General features: G+C 49.7%; 2 protein-coding genes across 19 annotated transcripts in view; one reads left to right on the top strand and one right to left on the bottom strand.

The window, feature by feature from the left end:
- The window catches only part of SZRD1 (SUZ RNA binding domain containing 1), a 45,534-nt gene extending 38,524 nt beyond the window's left edge, over positions 1-7,010 (top strand). For 4 of the 9 annotated variants that reach the window (XM_063659141.1, XM_063659139.1, XM_054436568.2 and 1 more), the window contains 3 exons: positions 238-287; positions 2,093-2,347; positions 3,901-7,010. In XM_063659141.1, the coding sequence (XP_063515211.1) occupies positions 238-287; positions 2,093-2,347; positions 3,901-4,003 (408 nt within the window). In that variant the 3' untranslated portion in view covers positions 4,004-7,010. The remainder of the gene's footprint in view (positions 1-237; positions 288-2,092; positions 2,348-3,900) is intronic. The other 5 variants (XM_054436563.2, XM_054436573.2, XM_063659134.1 and 2 more) reach the window with 3 other exon arrangements.
- A 497-nt stretch (positions 7,011-7,507) lies between these two features.
- Positions 7,508-19,747, bottom strand: part of SPATA21 (spermatogenesis associated 21) — a 48,907-nt gene continuing 36,667 nt past the window's right edge. For 9 of the 10 annotated variants that reach the window (XM_054436383.1, XM_063659102.1, XM_054436354.1 and 6 more), the window contains 3 exons: positions 9,577-9,752; positions 8,205-8,382; positions 7,508-7,686 (listed from right to left, as the gene is read on the bottom strand). In XM_054436383.1, coding sequence (XP_054292358.1) covers positions 7,629-7,686; positions 8,205-8,382; positions 9,577-9,752 — 412 coding nt within the window. In that variant the 3' untranslated portion in view covers positions 7,508-7,628. Of the gene's footprint in view, positions 7,687-8,204; positions 8,383-9,342; positions 9,493-9,576; positions 9,753-19,747 lie in introns of those variants that run through there. The other variant, XM_063659098.1, reaches the window with a different exon arrangement.

Genomic DNA, 19,747 nt, shown 5'->3' with positions numbered 1-19,747 from the left:
CCAGCTGAACAATGAGGTTTAGAACTGTCATGGTGGCCATGGGGCTAGAAGGGAGATGGACCTGCAGAGGGTATCAGGTCCCCAAACCCCAAAATCTAGTCCACATTTGTTATGTTGAAGGACATAGTCATGTCCCTGGCTAGAGAAAGGACACTGCCCTTAGCTCCAAAAATAAAGACTAAGTTTTTATTTGAGAGAGATTTTTTTCCTCTTTTTATATACATTTTTTTCCTCTAGGAAATAGACAGACGGTTGGAAAAAAAACTGAAGATCACACAAAAAGAGAGGTAAGGCTGCTGTCTGGTCTGAGGGCTCATGCTCTCTGTGGTTTGAGAGCTGGGCAGTCAGTGGTGTTCTCCAGCTGTCCATTAGGATTAGCAGGTCCTAGCAGGTCAGGCTCTGGGGCAGCAAATCCTTCCCTCCAAATTGGAGACCAGGACGTGGTGGCTTGAGGCTTTAGGGTTGAGGCTGGGGTGTTGCATCTGCCTCTGACCTTCGTGGGCTCCCTGTGTGAGGTCATCTGATGCGATGTGAGGAAGTGACAAGTTGGAAGACTTGAGTTTTAGGCCTGGCAGTGCCCCAGTTGCTCTGAGGTCTGGGGCAAGTCGTTTCCCTGCTCTGGATATCAGTTTCTTTCTCTGTGGCATGAGGAGTGTGGGCAGATGATTTCTCTGGGTCCCCAGTGACTTGGTGGTTTAGGGTATTATGAGGGTATCCTGGAAGAAAACATTCTAGGAAATTCTTGAAAAAAACTTTTAAAAATAGCTTTGTTCTCCACCTAGACGACAGAGGAGGGTGTTTCCAGAGTAGGTGAAAGTTGACTTAGGCTTTCTGCTTTTGGGCTTAGGGAACCTGTTGGTTTTCCATAGGTACAAGGGACAGGAAAGAGGATAGGACCTCTCTGGATTTGCTTACGGGGCTGCACAGTCATTCCCCAGGAAACTCTGGGGTGCTCTGCCCGACCACTAGTTTTCCTGGCTCCCTGCCTCTTTGATCAGATTGCTGGCTCCTTGTCTGTCTGCTCATCTCAGCAACCACACTAACCCTGGGTTACAGTCCCCGTTCCATACCATTTGTGTCCTACCCGAGACTTGTTTCCATTCACCCTGGCTCAGTTCCTCCAATCCCGACTCCTCCTGACAGCCAAGGCTCTGAAAGCAGGCTTGTTTGGTTCTGAAGAGAAGCTGGTTGACTGCTCTGGGGAGGGTCCTGGTGGCTGTTGTCGGGTGGTCATTCCTGTCTGGGTTCCTGTCTCCTCCTGTGGCTTTTGTTTCTTTCCCTTCCTGTGTTGTTGTCCCTCTTTGTTTTTTGTCATTCCACCTCTCCTTGTGGACACATCGCCTTGATGTACGCGTCCACCAGCCTTGGACAATGCTTTTCTTTTGAGCATTGCCGAGCACTGTTTCTAGGAGCATCCTCCACTCCAGCCCCGCCGCTGTCCAAAAGACCAGGAAGCCCTGGCAAGGGAGGTTTCTGTGTTCAGAAGCTTTTTGAAGAGGATTCAATTGTCTGGTGTAGCTTGTCTCTGGGAGGCACAGGTCACTCTCACTAGAAGGTGGCTTGGTAAATCTTGATGCCAGGCAGGGATGGCATAGTGGGCTCCTTTGTAGTGTTTGTCTGGTTTGAGCATGTGTTGGAAGATTTGGCTGAGAGTGAACACTGCTGACCCCCAAGTTCAAAGGCTCCCACCCCACCAGCCAGTCTTACTCTGATCTGTGTAGGGAAGCTGGGATCTTAACTGACGTCATTCGATTCTGGATATAAACTGTTTTGCTGCAGGGCCAAATGGTGGTTGATGTGGCTGTGGTGAACATGGGGATAGAAGTGCCAGAATGAGGTGGTGTTCCAGCCCCCGTGGCCAGGGGTTAGGGCTGAGGAGCAGTTCTGTGGCCTGCCAGAGCTGGTCGCAAGCTTGATTTTTTGGGACACCCTTCTTGAGGAGTGGAAATTTTGCTGTCTGGTCAGAGGCCAGAGAATCATGGGTAGAATTAGTAGGGAGGGAGAGGAAAGTGATGAGAGGTGGGTGTGGGACATGGACAGGGCCTCCTTAGTCAGGAGCATGATTTATGAAGCTGTGTTTGCTCTTTGTCAGCAGGAAATCCAAATCTCCTCCCAAAGTGCCCATTGTGATTCAGGACGATAGCCTTCCCGCGGGGCCCCCTCCACAGATCCGCATCCTCAAGAGGCCCACCAGCAACGGTGTGGTCAGCAGCCCCAACTCCACCAGCAGGCCCACCCTTCCAGTCAAGTCCCTAGCACAGCGAGAGGCCGAGTACGCTGAGGCCCGGAAGCGGATCCTGGGCAGCGCCAGCCCCGAGGAGGAGCAGGAGAAACCCATCCTCGACAGGTGAGTGTGGCTGGCAGGGCCAGCCAGTGATGGCTGTCCCAGTCCACCCGGGAAGAGGAGAGCATCCTGGCTGCATGTAGAGTAGTGAGAAGCAAGCAGAGTCCGGGTAGGAACCATGCAGCTCCAGCTGCTGACCCCAGCCGGCTGGCGCTAGTTCACTGTGCCGCATTGGCTGGAGAGGGCTCTGAAAGCCTTGCCAGGGAGGAGGTGGCAGTTTGCTGGCATGCTGCCTCTGCGGTTGGTAGTCACCAGGGGGCACTGTTGCGTAGAGAGTGAAGGCATGGATGAGCTTGTGTCAAAATCTGCCTCTTAACCTCTTCTTTAGAATGACTTGACCTCTCTGGGCCTTAGTTTTCTCATCTGAAAAAATGGGATAATAATAGTACCAACCTTATCAAGGTGTTGTGCAATTCAGTGAGTAAATGAGCATAGGATGTGGAGAACCTGGGCTGGCAGAGTGGAAGGTACCCAGATAAGTGCTTTGATGATATTTTCTGGGTCTCCAGTATGCCCACTGTGATGTTTTTGTGAATTTTCTAAATTCCTTTTTACTTTTATCATTTTTTTCTCTGCAGTATTAGAGGTTGCATCATATAAGTTTATCACTTTCTAATCAAACAGTATTCATTAAGATGGCCTCCTTCTAACTTTGAGGGACTGCTATGGTTTGGTATTCTGGGACTTGAAGAAAAAATCTGCGTACCTTCTTTCTAGCTCTTCATAATTTTGAAGAGATACCTGTTCTTTTCGTTGTTTCTCCTCTAAGTCTTCACCTTTCCAGGGTGGAAAAATAGTAATACGAGTCAACCGTTAACCGCAGAGTTTGGAGAGGAGTGGGAGGGAAGAATTGGGGGGCGGGGGATGTGTCCCTCTGCTGAGCTCTTGATTCCAGTTCTTTACTTTGGCCTAACACTCTGGAGATTCCAAATGGTTCTGCGGAGCATGTGCTATCCATGGTCACTGCCTCTGGGCAGAGTGGGCCCTCAAGCACTCCCCCTGCCTACAAGTGCATGATGGCAGCTGAGCGGGGGAAAGGATGCTGTAGCTGCTAGAGGTGAACGTGCACCACCGACCCTACCTGCTCACAGGGGCCTCAACTTGGAGGTGCCCTGAGTCAGCTTCCCAAAGAAGCAGGCTTGTGGAGCCAGAGTGACTTGGCCCCCAGCTATAAGGACAGTTGATTTTAAGATGGGGGACACCTAGGCCAGGTGCAGTAATCCCAGCACTTTGAGAGGCCGAGGTGGACAGATCACTTGAGGTCAGGAGTTGAAGACCAGCCTGGCCGACATGGTGAAACCTCATCTCTACTAAAATTACAAAAATTAGCTGGGTGTGGTGGCGTATGCCTGTAGTCCCAGCTACTCGGTAGGCTGAGGTAGGAGGATCACTTGAACTCAGGAGGTGGAGTTGCAGTGAGCGGAGATCGTGCCGCTGCACTCCAATCTAGGTGACAGAATGAGACTCCGTCTCAAAAATAAATAAAAAATAAAGAAATGATGGGGGACATCTATTATATCCTTCTTCAGGTCTTCCTCTGCTCTTCTTCCTTTCAGGCCAACCAGGATCTCCCAACCCGAAGACAGCAGGCAGCCCAATAATGTGATCAGACAGCCTTTGGGTCCTGATGGGTCACAAGGCTTCAAACAGCGCAGATAAATGCAGGCAAGAAAAGATGCCGCCGTTGCTGCCGTCACCGCCTCCTGGGTCGTCTGCCACGGGTTGCACTGCCGTGGCAGACAGCTGGACTTGAGCAGAGGGAACGACCTGACTTACTTGCACTGTGATCCCCCTTGCTCCGCCCACTGTGACCTTGAACCCCATGCACTGTGACCTCCCCCCTTCTCCCCCTTCCCACTGTGATTGGCACATCGACAAGGGCTGTCCCAAGTCAATGGAAAGGGAAAGGGTGGGGGTTAGGGGAAGGTTGGGGGGACCCAGCAAGGACTCAGAGAGTCAGACAGTGCCACTTGGCCACTTGGGGTAAAGCCAGTGCCAGCAATAACAGTTTATCATGCTCATTAATTTGGGATTTCAAAACACAAATGAAAACTCACACCCACCCACCCCCAAGTGCATGTCTCCATCACTTAAAAAGTAAGTTCCATTTGAAAATATCCTTTCTTTTTTTTTTTCTTCCTATTTTTGTTTGTTTATACAAATATCTGATTTGCAAGAAAAAGTGCATGGGAGGGGTTTTAGTGGTTTAATGAATTTTTAATTAAGAAAGGGTAGTTTGGTAGTCTACTTAAAAATGTTTCTGGGAAATTCACTAGAAACATTAACCAATAGGATTTTGGTGAGCTTAGCTTCTGTATTCCTACTGCTGCCCGGAAAAGGGGCAGGGCTCTGCAGCCGCCAGGACAGATGAGCACCCCATGCCTATACCTCCCTCCCCGAGCTAAGTCCCACGGCATCTGGGCCTTGCCTGGAGACTGGGCTAGCTCTGTAGGCTCGGAGAGCCTGGGGAGGGTGCCAACCCCACCTCTAGTATTTTGGGAGATAGGGAAAGTGAACCGACTTCCCCTTCCCATACCCCTCAGGGTGGTTCCCTACCAGCCAGGCTTACTACTTCTAGAAGAGAGCAGAGTGCCAGGGAGTGAGATTGCATCCCTGGGCTTAGAAGTGACGGAGAGAAGACTTGTTTAGTATTTTGCCATCAGCACAAGGAAAACCAGGAGAGAGTCTGCCTCCAGGACTCTGAGCCTTCTGCCTCGTATGTTCAGAAGGTGGATAGGTCTTCCCACTCCAGCATGGCTTGAACTCTTAGGGGTCTGCAGTGCTCCATCTCCATTGATGGCCCCAGCTCAGTAACTATACCTGGTACATTTCCTGTGTGCAATCAGTACCTTGAAGGCAGAACATTCTGAATAAAGTTGGAAAAAGAACAGCTTTGCTTTGCAAAGATTGATGACAGACTGGTTCCTCAGAGGCCTAGGCTACCCGTCACCCCTTTTTCCAGAGCGAGGGCCTGGAATGAAGGCAGTTTATCCTCTGTCCCTGGAGCCTGGGGTTTGCTTTGGCTCCTTGAGGTGGAAGAGACTAAGAGAGCAGCTGCCCAGAGCGGCTCTGTGTGTACCTGGCTCCTCTCAGGCTTCCTGATCCCTTCCGTTGCACTGCGCCTTATCCCTCAGCCAGCCAGACAGCCTCCCTGCTCCTGACCAGCAGATACGTTTCGGAGTGGTTGGTGTGGTTTTTGTGATGAGGGCAGCACGTGGTGGCCAAGGTGGCAAGCTGAGTCTCACAGGCTCACTCCACCGTTGGTTCCCTGTGGGAATGGTAGGGCAGGCCCAGCAAGCCATGCCCCACCACGTCCTCTCCTCCGGAGGAAGGGCCAGCTGCCAGCTGAGTCAGCAGCTAGTCCATAGCACAGCCTTATAACTGTAAAGCCAGGCATTGCCCATGAGCAGAGCTGGAACCAGAGCTTCAGTCAGTAAGAGGGAGGATTACCTTCAGGAGAAGGCAAGGAAGAAAATTGGCTGCTATCTTTATAGTTCCACTGCCCTAACCAAGTGTCCACATTCTAAATGTGTAGTGTCCATCCCTCATGTAATAGTGGTTTCCCGCCCAAAGTGAGACTTTCCTTTTAATTGGAGAAGGCTGTAGAGGTAGTCCAGGTGGGAAGGCCAGAAGTGCTGGTTGCCCAGCCATTGGGACCACCTGTTCTTGCCATACTACTCTCTAGTGGGAGGCCAAAGTAAAGGCTGGCTGGTGGGTGTCTGGATTGAGGATGTGGCAGGGACTGGTCCTCCCACCTCCCTCTGGCCAAAGATGGGCTTTGCCCGCTGTGTGCCTGTCACCACCCACCAGCAGTCATGCCCTGGGCTTCCCAAATGGAGAGGTAGCAGGCAACGTTTTTAAAAAGAAAGAAAACAGGAAACTGTATTGTGTCGGGGGAGGCGGGAGGGAAATGAGGAAACGGTTTGGATTTTGTGTGTGGGAGGGTATTTTTTTGGGGGTAGTTGTCTGTAACTTTCCTAAGTGCTTTTTTTCCTTTTCTTTTTTAAAGTAAGTTGCAGGCTTTGGCTTGGAAAACCCCAGGGGGATGGGGGGCAGAAACCTGAGGCTGCTGCCTTTTTATCTGCCTTCACGGTACTGTCCCCTTCCCCCAGCTCCTCCCTGACCCCATGGGCCAGGCCTCAGACCTTCCAGCTAACCGCTTCCCATGAGCCACTACTCTGATGTCAGCCTATAACCAAAGGAGCTGGGGGGTCCAGGCCTGGTGACCAACCTTTCTCAGCCCACTCAATCAGGGTGCTCCCCACCTGCAGGCAGGAGGCAACACCCTATCTGCTACCATCAGCCCCTTCCAGAGCCCATCTGCCCCGCCCAGCCCTGCCCTGCCCAGCCATACCCTGCTCTACCCCATCTGGGGGTGCCCTGCTCAGGGATGGGCTGGCAGGGCTGTACCCAGCCTCCCTGGTAAGCAGAGACTCAAGAAACCTCTGGGGTCCTGTTTTCTGGTCGTGTGATCCCAGGGGTGCACATGGGCCCCTCGGGTGTCTGAACAGAAGGGCATGGGAGGGAGGGCCGCACCCCTGCAGTCTCACTCTGCTGGTGTAGCGGGCAGCTGCCCACTCCCACCCCACCCTGCACCGTGGGCTCCTGAGTCGGCAGATTAAGCATTTTATAAATTGTATTTTAAATACATGTTTTAAACTTGTCAGATCTTTGTCCTCATTTCAGTCCCTGCCCTCTACCTCTTGCTGTGGCTGCTTATTTAACCCTGGGGGGTTTCCCTCTGCCTAGTCCCAGGGAAAGACTGTCTTTGGGAAAACATGAGGCCGGGTGGTATGTGGGTTGAGGGGAAAGGACCCACCCCTCTTGGGGCTCCCAGAGAATGAGAGCCCTGGGTCCTGGGGCTCTGTTGGGGGAGCGTGCAGAGGCCACCTCCTGCTCTTCCACAGGGCCTGTCTTAGAGCCAGTGGAGAGAGAGAACGGCTGCTTCTGTGGGGCTCCCAGTCTAGAGGGGGAAGTGCTCACCTGAGGAGAGACCTAGCCCTGTGCTTTGAGAAGGCACAGAAGGTCAAGACTGCACGCAGGGGCACCTGTAGCAGAAACCCCAACCGTGGGCAGGGCTTTGAGGTGGAACCCTGCACTCTGAGAACCCAGTGGTGGCTGGGTGACAACTTGAGGGCCTTCCTTGGCAAGAGGCACAGAGGCTGAAGTTATTGGTGTTTATTAGCTCACCAGGCCACAAAACAAATCCCAGCAGCAGCTCCTGCCTGGTGGCCCATCTGTCTGCAGGCCTTGAGCAGCTGCCTAGAGTCAGGCCTCCAGAGGGTCAGTGGGTTCGAGCCGGCACAGAGCTGAGCCACTTTCTGCTGTCAGAGTTGTGTTCCCTGGGAAGAGGAGTGGGGGAGAAGGGTGGGAGACATGTGGCCCTTTCCCTGTCTGCCAGTATATGAGCCATCTGTGCGTGCCCAAGTGAGGGGAGAGAGGAGGCCTCCCCTCAGAAATGGTGGAACCAGCAGTTGGGCTTAGGGGCCTGATTCCAAGTCCAGAGTTCCGTTCCCCAGCAGCCTGGAGGGGGACTGCTGCAGGAGACGCTCCCCTCTGCCCAGGTGCACAGTCTGCTAGTCCTAATATGGAACCATAGGGAACTCAGAGCACTCAGGTGCCACTGAATCCTGGACACAGGAAAGCAGAAGCACTCTGGCTTCAGTGGAACAATCTGCTGGGTACACAGGCCCTCAACAAAGGTTTGTCTTCTTCGCCTTTCACCCTTTCTCCTCCCTGGAGCAAGCAGCCTCTCAGGTATGATCTCTTAGAAAGATGGATTCCCAGGCATTAGGCCAGGGGGCCTCTTAAGGAAGAGTCTGGAAGGGCCTGGGCTGGGGCCCTTTATCTGGGCACCCACCTGTTTCCTTGAGATCCTGACTGGAAGAAGGGGCTATGGATGTCAGGATCCAGGCCAGGGGGTGTGCACTGGTCTAGTGCATAGTGGTTGCTTGGCTTCCTACGGACCATCTTCTTGTCCAGCCGTGAGCAGAGCGGGATGCAGGGCACCTGGGCATAGGGGCTCTGCAGGTTGGGAGCTGGTGAAGAAGGAGGCAGAAGGGGGAATGCTTCAGAGCGTGCCCAGCCTTGGGAGGCAGGCAGATTCAAGTGAAATCCTGGCTTTGCTACATAATGAGCTGAGTGGTTTGGGGCAAGTCACTTAACCTCTCTAAGCTTCTGAGCTGGAGGTGATAGTGGTACCCACCTCACAAAAGTTGATGATGAGGATTAAAGGAGAAATATATGCAAAGCACTCAGCTCAGTGCTGCACACAGAATAAGAGCTGGTAACAGCTTAACAAGGAGCAGAGGACTTCGCGATGGGTGCTGGCAAAGTCTAGTAGGCATGCTCTAGAAAGACTGCAAAGCTCCTGTCCTGTTACTTGGCACACAGTAGGAGTTTAATAAATGGTACCTGGGGGAAGGGAGGCAGGCTTGCCCTGTGGAAAGAGCATAGGTTTTGGGGTCAGACCTGGATATAAACTCCCCTTTCCAAAACACTAGCTAGGGGCATTGGGCAAATTGCTGAACTATATCAGTTTCATTTTTCTTTTTCTTTTGAGACAGAGTTTTGCTCTTGTCGCCCAGGCTGGAGTGCAATGGCGTGATCTCAGCTCACTGCACCCTCCATCTCCCGGGTTCAAGTGATTCTCCAGCCTCAGCCTCCAGAGTAGCTGGGATTACAGGTGCTCACCACCATGCCCGGCTAATTTTTTAGAGGTGGGGTTTCACCATGTTGGCCAGGATGGTCTCGAACTTCTGACCTCAGGTGATCCGCCCACCTCGGCCTCCCAAAGTGCTGGGATTACAGGTGTGAGCCACCACGCCCGGGTCAGTTTCATTTTTCTAATCTGTAAAATGGGGTAAATACCTGATTATGAGTACTGTATTCTAGAGCATCTGCAAAGGGCCTAGCACAGTGGGCACTCGAACAGTGAGCTGGGATTGCTAATCTCTATAGCTGTTCTTTCTCAGTCCTGGCTCATGGGACCAACCTGTGCTCAGGCTAAGGCAGGAGGGGAGTAGTCCAATGCAGAAGGCCATTGTCATAGGCCTGGATGGAAAATAGTGATTATCAGCCTGTTTTCTGATGTACACAGTTAAGCCCGAAGTGGGAAACTGGCCTCTCAGCTCCCTTGGCCTGGCTGCCTGAGGGCCCAAGGAAAGGAGACCAGATGAGCAAGAGATCAAAGCCCCAACCCTAGCCCATCCCATCCTGCCCAGAGCCCTCACCATAGTTCTGCTGCTTCAGCCGGCTCAGGATACTGAGGACCTTTCGTTCTGGGACTTCTGAGTTCTCTTCTTGCTGGGGGTTGTGGGGAAGCTTCTTCTGCAACCGCAGCCGGCCTATGGCCGCTTCCATCTCCTGGGCCTTGCAGGTGCCTTCCTTCAGCTTTTTCTGGTAGTAGCTGGGGAGGCAGTGCCCACCCATCTCAGCCTGGCAGTGTTTAATTCACCCTTCTCCTCAGCCCCTGTCTCTCTAGCCAGCTCTGGAGCAGGAACGCAAGCCTAGGAGTCAGGAAACCTGGATTCTAGTCCCAGCTCAGCCCTTACCTTTCTGTGACCATGAGCAAGTCACTGCCCTGCTCTGGGCCTCAGTCGCCCTGTGTAAAATAGAGGGAAGGGGTTCTCTCTACCCTGTCAATGCAAGTGACTTGACTTCTCTGAGCTTCAAGTTTCCGTTGGGTAAAACAGATCAGACAATTCACATGCCGTAGGATTAAATAACAAGGATGAATTAACAAGGCCCATCAAGCACACAGCATGGTGTCTGGCACACAGAAAATGCTTTGTATATGTTATCTATTATTTTGGGGAGGGGCGTGGCGGGGAGACAGAGTCTCACTCTGTTGCCCAGGCAGGAGTGCAGTGGCATGAACGTGGCCTCACTACAGTCTCAAACTCCTGGGCTCAACTGATCCTCCTGCCCTAGCCTCTCGAGTAGTTGGGACCATAGGCACCAACCACCACGCCCAGCTGATTTTTTTATTTTGTGTAGAGACGTGGTCTCGCTGTGTTGCCCAAGCTGGTCACAAACTCCTTGCCTCAAGCAATCCTTACACTTTGGCCTCCCAAAGTGTTGGGATTACAGGCGTGAGCCACCGCATTACCTGTGATTACCTATGATTTTATCACTGATACATTTAGTTAGATGTGCAAGTACTTATCTGTGCAATTAACTCCTGCTCATCTTCCAGATTTCAAGTTAAGGACTCTCTGCTCCAGAAAATCTTCTCTGTCCTATCCCCACCCCTACCCTACAGAGTAGCTAGGCTCCTGCTGGAGGCCCCCTGCAACCTGCAGTTACCCAATTATAGCCCACAACCCACTTGATTTTCTTAACTCACTGCTTGCCTTTTCCCCTGCTAGACTACATCATCATTCATTTAGTATTCACTGAATGTTCACTGTGTCCTGGCCACTCTCCTAAGTGATTGGAAAAGAGTGGTGAAAGAGACATCCACACAGGGTCCCTATATCACAGCCTCAGTCCCACCTCTTACTCCAGCCGTCTACTAACACCGTGGGCCAAGGGTGCCGCAGTGGCCACTTTCACACAGGCTTCAACTAGCTTTGCACAGGGGCAACCCTACGGGTCTCACCTCAGGCTAAGCCTCTTGCTTCCTGCCCCAGGGATTCTCTGACACACGTGCAACTCAGAAGTGCCGGGGAGTGAAGCACCTGTGGGGCACCCTTGCCAAAGGTGTTAGTAGATGAGCTATACAGGCTTTTCCCTATCTTCTCCTGGCAGTTCTGAGCTGCCATTCTTTTTTTTTTTTTTTTTTGAGATGGAGTTTTGCTCTTGTTGCCCAGGCTGGAGTGCAGTGGTGCAATCTCAGCTCACAGCAACCTCCGCCTCCTGGGTTCAAGTGATTCTCCTGCCTCAACCTCCCAAGTAGCTGGAATTACAGGCATCCACCACCACGCCCGGCTAATTTTTTGTATTTTTAGTATAGACGGGGTTTCATCAGGTTGGCCAGGCTGGTCTTTTCTTTTGAGACGGAGTCTCGACCTGTTGCCCAGGTTGGAGTGCAATGGCATGATCTCAGCTCACTGCAACCTCCGCCTCCCAGGTTCAAGCGATTCTCCTGCCCCAGCCTCCTGAGTAGCTAGGATTACAAGTGCGCGCCACCACGCCCAGCTAATTTTTTGTATCTTTAGTTTAGACGGGGTTTTACCATGTTGATCAGGCTGGTCTCAAACCCTTGACCTTGTGATCCACCCGCCTTGGCCTCCCAAAGTGCTGGGATTACAGATGTGAGTCACCGCACCCGGCCCTGAGCTGCCATTCTTAGTCTCCTCAGAAGATCCTGGGAGGTGCTTGACTCAGTAACACATCCTTGAATTGGCTCCTCCTCCTTTGTGACACCCCTTCCCTTACTCCTGCCTCCTGGGATCATTTCCCACATCAACCACCTGGACACAGGCCTACTGGCAGAGTCAGACCATAAACAAATAAATAAAAATACAGGCCGGGCATGGTGGGGCTCATGCTTGTAATCCCAACACTTTGGGAGACCAAGGTGGGAGGATCACTTAAACCCAGGAGTTTGAGACCAGCCTGGGCAACATAGTGAGACACCCCTACAAGAAACTGTAAAACTAGCTGGGCATGGTGACATGTGCCTGTAGTCCCAGCTACGCAAGAGGCTCATGCGAGAGGATTGCTTGAGCTGGGAGGTCAAGGATGCAGCGAGCCGTCATCATGCCACTGTACTGCGGCCTGGGCGATGACAGAGCGAGACCCTGTCTCAAGAAAAGTGCCATGTTAGGAGTGCTGGGTGCCCTGAGGAAACGTAGACGGGTAGGAGGTAGCGATAAGGGGCTATTTTGCTCAAGGTGGTAAGCAAAGTTTTCAGAGGTGACATTTGAACAGGATGGGGGAGGAAACAAACTGAATGGGTATCTGGAGGAAGAGTCTTCAGGCAGAGGAGTGGCCTGTGAAAAGGCTGGGAGGTGCAGGAAAGAGCTCGGGACAGCAAGGAGACTGGAGAGGTTGGAGCCTGATGTGTAAGTGGTGGAGAGGAAGAGATACGGGCAGTGAGATGGCAGGGCCACGGCATCTGGGGCTTTGTAGGCAGTGATGTGGGGTGGGCATGCTACTCAGAGTGTTGGGAAGCCTTAGGGCTTAAGCTGATGGCTCTGCTAGGGCCTCTGCCTATCTTTGGGGCCTAGGATTTGCGGTTTTAATGGGCCTCATGCACAGAAGATAGAAAACTAATTCCAGGACCCTCACGTGGTGCGAGGTTGGATCTAGATCCCTTGTATAAAACTGAAAGTTTCAAAAGGCAACACTCTGAGTGAAATAGATGGACTAGAAAATAACTTCACCCCTCAGGAGCCAACAGGACACAGTAGAGTGTGTGCAACTTTCTCAGTCACAATTTCAGAGGAAATTCCTTGCTCTCTGCTTCCTCTTTTCCCCTTCTTGTGGGCTTGAATTCAGGTGTGTTGCTGATAAGTTGGTTTAGGATTGACTAGGGAGTAGTGGAACAATAAATTGGAAACAAACTCGGTGCCTTGGTAACTTTGTCTTCCTGCCTGCTTCCTCCAAACTGTCAGTATAAGACAGTAAACTCCTATCTTTTTGAACTACAGTATATTGGGGTCTATTTCTTAACTAAGACACCAGCCTAAAATTCTATACTCAGCTAAACTGTCCTGTAAGTGTGAGGATAGAATAAACACATTTGTAGACATAGATAATATTACCTCCTATGCATCCTTTCCCAAGAAGCTACTGGAGGACATGTTCTTCTAAAGTGAGAACATAAACCAAAAAAGAGAAAGATGTGATTACAGAAAGCGGGAGATCCTGGCCAGGCGCAGTGGCTCACACCTATAATCCCAGCACTTTGGGAGGCTGAGACAGGAGGATCAGCTGAGGTTAGGAGTTTGAGACCAGGCTGGCCAACATGGTGAAACCCCTGTCTCTACTAAAAATACAAAAATTAGCAGGGCACAGTGGCACATGCCTGTAATCCCAGCTACTCGGCAGACTGAGGCAGGAGAATCGCTTGAACCTGGGAGGCGGAGGTGGCAGTGAGCCGAGATGGCGCCACTGCACTCCAGCCTGGGCAACAAGAGCGAAACTCGGTCTGAAAAGAAAAAGAAAGCAGGAGATATAATGCAGGAGAGAGGTGAAGGAAAAGGAAGATGATGATGAGAGATCCCACGATGGCAGTGCAAATGCCATAAACCACTCCCGGTCAAATAAAATTTCTAAACATGAAAAATACAATACCTGGCCAGGTGCAGTAGCTCACTGTTTCTTTGAATGACTGTGATTTTCTTCCTGAAAACTGGACATTTGAATCTAATAATGTGGTAACTATGAATATAAGATTCTCCCGCTTCCTCAGAGTTTGCTGTTTTTTGTTAGTTTATTTATTTATTTATTTTTGTTGTTGTTGTTGATCTGTGCCAAAGATCAGCCTAAGGTATAAACTTAAGGTCTTCTCAGGTCTTCTCAGCCTAGCACTTTGGGAGGCTGAGGCAGGAGGATTGCTTGAGCCCAGTTCAAGACCAGCCTGGGCAACGTGGCAAAACCCTGTATCTTCAAAAAAATACAAGAACAGGCTGGGCGCGGTGGCTCACACCTGTAATCCCAGCACTTTGGGAGGCCAAGGCAGGCGTATCGTGAGGTCAGGAGTTCGAGACCAGTCTGGCCAACATAGTGAAACCCTGTCTCTACTAAAAATACACAAAAAATTAGCCAGGTGTGGTGGTGTGCGCCTGTAATCCCAGCTACTCAGGAGGCTGAGGCAGGCGAATTGCGTGAACCCGGGAGGTGGAGGTTGCAGTGAGCCAAGATCGTGCCACTGCACTCCAGCCTGGGCGACAGAACGAGACTCTGTCTCAAAAAAACAAAAAACAAAAAACAAACAAAAAAAAAACAAAAACAAAAACAACAATACCCAAAGTGAAAAATTCACTGGATGGATTTTTTTATTTTTTTATTTTTTGAGACGGAGTCTCGCTCTTTCGCCCAGGCTGGAGTGCAGTGGCACGATCTCGGCTCACTGCAGGCTCCGCCCACTGGATGGATTTAAGATGATTAGGGGAAGATGGTGGAGTGGGAAGCACCAGGAATCTGCCTTCAAACCTACACAACAATTGCACTGGCAGAATCTGTCATATACTATTTTGGAACTCTGGAGTCTTGCACCATCCAGGGGAAGGTTTGGATGGCGAATTGCAGTTAATTTTGGTCAAGTTAAGCTTTTAGCACAATATCAGCTATTTATCTTCCATTTCCAGCCTCTGGGAGGCAGATGTGTATGTGTTCCAGGAGCAGCTTGGCTTGCTGGAGCCAGGGTAGGCAAAAAGAACCCTGTCCTCCAAAATACTGGGAATTGTGCTCTGATCACTAATGGCTGCTTCTGAAAACAAAGGTGCAAAGAGGTGGGCTTTGCAAAGGTGCAAAGAGGGGCTGTTGCACCTCCCCACATTGTTGCAAGCCCTTGTCCCTGTGTTTTTTGTTTTTGGTAAGCCATGCACCCTTCCAGTTGAAGTGACTTCCAGGAAATTTAAAGGGCCAGTGCCCTTTTCCCCACTTCATTTCTCTCTTTTCACCCTTTTCGGAGGCAGACATTAAAGACTAAGACATTCAGAAGCAACCGCATATGTGGGGGAAAGTTAGAAAAGTAACCCCAGTTCCTAGGGAAAGGCACAGGCTCAGAAAAGACCTGAGAAGACCTTAAGTGTATACCTTACACTGCTCTTTGGCACAGAGACAGCCTACAACAACAACAACAAAAACAAATAAGCAAACAATAACAACAGCAAACTGAGGAAGGGAGAGAATCTTATTTTCATAGTAACCACGTTATTAGATTCAAATGTCCAGTTTTCAGCAAAAAATCATAGTCATTCAAAGAAACAAGAAAGCATGGCCATTTAAAGGAAAAAAATCAACAGAAACAGTCCCTGAAAAGTACCTGACAGCAGATCTTCTAGACAAAATCTTTATAAAACAACTCTCTTAAAGATGCTCGGAGAACTAAAGGAAGACTTGGAGAAAAGAAAACAATGTATAAACAAGATGGAAATACAAAAGAGATAAAAAAAATCCAAACGAGAAACCGAAAAGATTGTGGAGTTGAAAAGTACAATTATTGAAATGAAAATTTTACTACAGGGATTCAAGGTAGATTTGAGCAGGCAGAAGAATCTGTGAACTTGAAGATGGGACAATGGAATAATCAAGTCTGAGGAAGAGAATGAAAAAATAATTGAAGAGGCCGGGCGCCGTGACTCACGTCTGTGATTCCAGCACTTTGGGAAGCTGAGGTGGGCGGATCACCTGAGGTCAGGAAATAAAGACCAGCCTGGCCAACATGGTGAAACCTTGTTTCTACTAAAAATAGAAAAATTAGCCGGGCATGGTGGTGGGTGCCTGTAATCCCAGCTACTCTGGAGGCTGAGGCAGGAGAATCCCTTGAACCCGGAGGTGGAGGTTGCAGTGTGCTGAGATCGCGCCATTGCATTCCAGCCTGAGTGACACAGCGAGACTCCGTCTCAAAAAATAGTAATAAATAATTGAAGAAAAGTGAACCCCAGAACTTTGGGAGGCTGAGGTGGGCAGATCGATTGATGTCAGGAATTTGAGACCAGCCTGGTCAACATGGTGAAACCCCATCTCTACTAAAAATACAAAAATTAGCCGGGCGTGGTGGTGCGCCCTTGTATCCCAGCTACTCCAGAGGCTGAGGCAGGAGAATTGCTTGAACCCGGGAGGCAGAGGTTGCAGTGAGCCAAGATTGTGCCACTGCACTCCAGCCTGGGCAACAGAGCAAGACTCTGTCTCAAAAAAAAAAAAAAAAAAAAAAGTATTCTGGAATACAAACAAATGTGAGTGAAAAAAAAATACCACCACACATCCACCAAAATGACTACATAAGATTGACAGTACCAAATCTCAGCAAGATGTGGAGTAACTGGAACACTCATACATTGTTGGTGGGAGTGTAAAATGGCTCAACCATTTGGAAAAACTTCTGGCATTTTGCTGAAACTAAACACAGCTACCCTGTGACCCAGCAGTTCCACTCCTGGGTATTTACCCTAGAGAAACAAAAATGTCTACAAAAAAACACTTTCATAAATTTTTTTTTTTTTTTTTTTTTGAGCCAGGGTCTCACTCTGTCACCCAGGCTGGAGTGCAGTGGTGCGATCGTGGCTTATTGCAGCCTTAACCTCCCAAGTTCAAGTAATCCTCCCACTTCAGCCTCTTGAGTAGCTGGCACTACAGGTGTGTGCCACCATGCCTGGCTAATTTTTTTTTTTTTTTTGTATCTTTGTAGAGATGGGGTTTTGCCATGTTGCCCAGGCTGGTCTCAAACTCCTGGGCTCAAGCAATCCACTCACTTTGGTGTTAAAAGCAGCTTTATTCATTATAGCCAAAAGAACCAAGAAAACCCAAACACTACAAGCCACCCAGAAGTCCATCAATAAAAGAATGGATGAACAAACTGTGGTATATTCAGATGATAAAATACTACTCAGAAACAAGAAAGAATGAACATGGATGAATATAAAAAATATGCTGAGGCCGGGCGTGGTGGCTCACACCTGTAATCCCAGCACTTTGGGAGGACAAGGTGGGCGGATCATGAGGTCAGGAGTTCGACACCAGCCTGACCAACATGGTGAAACCCCATCTCTACTAAAAATACAAAAATTAGCTAGGCGTTATAGTGCGCACGTGTAATCCCAGCTACTCAGAGGCTGAGGCAGGAGAATTGCTTGAACCCGGGAGACAGAAGTTGCAGTGAGCTGAGATCATGCCACTGCACTCCAGCCTGGGCAATAGAGCGAGACTCCGTCTCAAAAAAAAAAAAAAAAAAAAAAGAAAGAAAAAAAAGCCAGGCATGTTGGCTCATACCTGTAATCCCAGCACTTTGGGAGGCCAAGGCAGGCGGATCACCTGAGGTCAGGAGTTTGAGACCAGCCTGACTAACATGGTGAAACCCCATCTCTACTAAAAACACAAAATTAGCCGGGCATGGTGGCACGTGCCTGTAATCCCAGCTACTTGGGAGGCTGAGGCAGGAGAATTACTTGAACCCAGGAGATGGAGGTTGCAGTGAGCCAAGATTGTGGTATTGCACTCCAGCCTGGGCAACAAGAGCAAAACTCTGTCTCAAAAATAAATAAAATAAAATAAAATAAATAAAATAAAGCTGAGTGGGTGCCAAAGAAATAGAAAGAATGAATAAGATCAACTATTAGATAGCACAACAGGGTGACTATAGTCAATAATAATTTAATTGTATATTTAAAAGTAACTAAAAGAGGCCAGGTATGGTGGCTCACACCTGTAATCACAGCACTATGGGAGGCCAAGGCATGTGGATCACCTGAGGTCAGGAGTTCAAGACCAGCCTGGCCAACATGGAGAAATACCATCTCTACTAAAAATACAAAAATTAGCCAGGCATGGTGGCGGGTGCCTGTAATCCCAGCTACTTGGGAGGCTGAAGCAGGGTAATTGCTTGAACCTGGGAGGCAGAGCTTGCAGTGAGCTGAGATTGCACCATTGCACTCCTGCATGGGCGACACAGCGAGACTGTCTCAAAAAAAAAAAAAAAAAAAAAAAAAATATATATATATATATATATATATTATACACACACACATACAGTGGATACTCCAGCTTAGGCAATAGAGCAAGACTTCAGGGCTAAACATCCCCTGAGGCATTTATCCTTTATGTTACAAACAATCCAGTTATACTCTTTTAGTTATTTTATTTTATTTTATTTTGAGGCGGAGTTTCGCTTTTGTTGCCCAGGATGGAGTGCACTGGCACGATCTCAGCTCACTGTAACCTCCTCCTCCTGGGTTCAAGTGATTCTCTCCTGCCTCAGTCTCCTGAGTAGCTGAGATTACAGGCGCCCACTGCCACGCCCGGCTAATTTTTGTATTAGTAGTAGAGACGGGGTGTCACCATTTTGGCTAGGCTGGTTTCAAACTCCTGACCTCAGGTGATCTACCCACCTCAGCCTCCCAAAGTGCTGGAATTACAGGCGTGAGCCACCACGCCTGGCCGGAAAAAAAGATCTCTTGTCTTTGGAGTTGCTAAATTGATCTTGCTGGAACAGGCTGCGCTCGTTCACCTTTCCCTGGCCCATATAGAAAAGGCCTAGTTTGTGGTAGGAAAAAAATTAGTCCAACTTACTGATTGGCAAGGACAAGCCTTTGTGTGACTCACTGAGAGGAGACCCGAGCAGGCTGAGAGCCTGGTTCCTACAAGCTCAATTCTGTGAGATGCGCTCCCGTCCTCATATCCTTCCATCACTCACATTGAAGTTGAGGAAATATGCCCTCATTTTACAGATGAAGAAACAGAATGTTGAGAGAAAGCAACTTGCCCAAGGCTGCAGAACTAGTAAGAGGCACAGACAGAACTCCAAATTCTTTCTTTCTTTTCCTTTTCTTTTTTTTTTTTTTTTTTTTTTTTGAGACTGAATCTCACTCTGTCACCCAGGCTGGAGTGCAGTGGTGGCATCTCAGCTCACTGCAACCTCTGCCTCCTGGGTTCACGCCATTCTCCTGCCTCAGCCTCCCGAGTAGCTGGGATTACAGGTGCCCGCCACCACGCCCAGCTAATTTTTTGTATTTTTAGTAGAGACGAGGTTTCACCGTGTTAGCCAGGATGGTCTCCATCTCCTGACCTTGTGATCCACCCACTGTGGCCTCCCAAAGTGCTGGGATTACAGGCATGAGCCACCATGCCTGGCTTTTCTTTTCTTTTTCTTAAGGGATAGACTTTCATTCTGTCACCGAGGCTGGAGTGCAGTGGTGCCATCATAGCTCACTGCAGCCTCGAACTTCCGGGCTCAAGCAGCCCTTCCCCTTTAGCCTCCTGAGTAGCTAGACTACAGGCACACAACATCTTGCCCAGCAACAAAGTGCCTTTTGGCTGGATGTGGTGGCCTGTAATCCCAGCTCTTTGGGAAGCCGGGCATGGTGGCACACGCCTGTAGTCCCAGCTACTAGGGAAACTGAGGTGGGAGGATCGATTGAGCCCAGGAGGTTGAGGCTGCAGTGAGTCGTGATTGTATCACTACACTCCAGCCTGGGCGACAGAGCGAGACTCAGCCACCTCTGCTGAAAGCTAGCATTTATTGAGCAACAAGTATTAAAACATGTTCATTTCAAAGACAGGAAATGGAGGCTCGGGCTCCTCTGAGGCATGAGGGCCTGAAATTGCTATTTGAAGATCAACTGGACTGTTCTGCCTTCACCCTTTGCTTCTAGCCCTGGATGTTCATGTTGTTTCACCTATGGCTGTCTCTTCCTTAGATGAACCACTACCTACCCACCCACCTGCCCTGGAGACACATGGAGGCTTTTGTGTCTTCTGACCCAGATGGGGTCCATCAAATTCCTTTCCTGG

The sequence above is a fragment of the Pongo pygmaeus genome, chromosome 1, assembly GCF_028885625.2.
Source record: "Pongo pygmaeus isolate AG05252 chromosome 1, NHGRI_mPonPyg2-v2.0_pri, whole genome shotgun sequence".
In the NCBI taxonomy this organism is placed as follows: Eukaryota; Metazoa; Chordata; class Mammalia; order Primates; family Hominidae; genus Pongo; species Pongo pygmaeus.
Note: the sequence above shows the minus strand (reverse complement) of the source record. Positions and strands in the feature narration are given on the sequence as shown.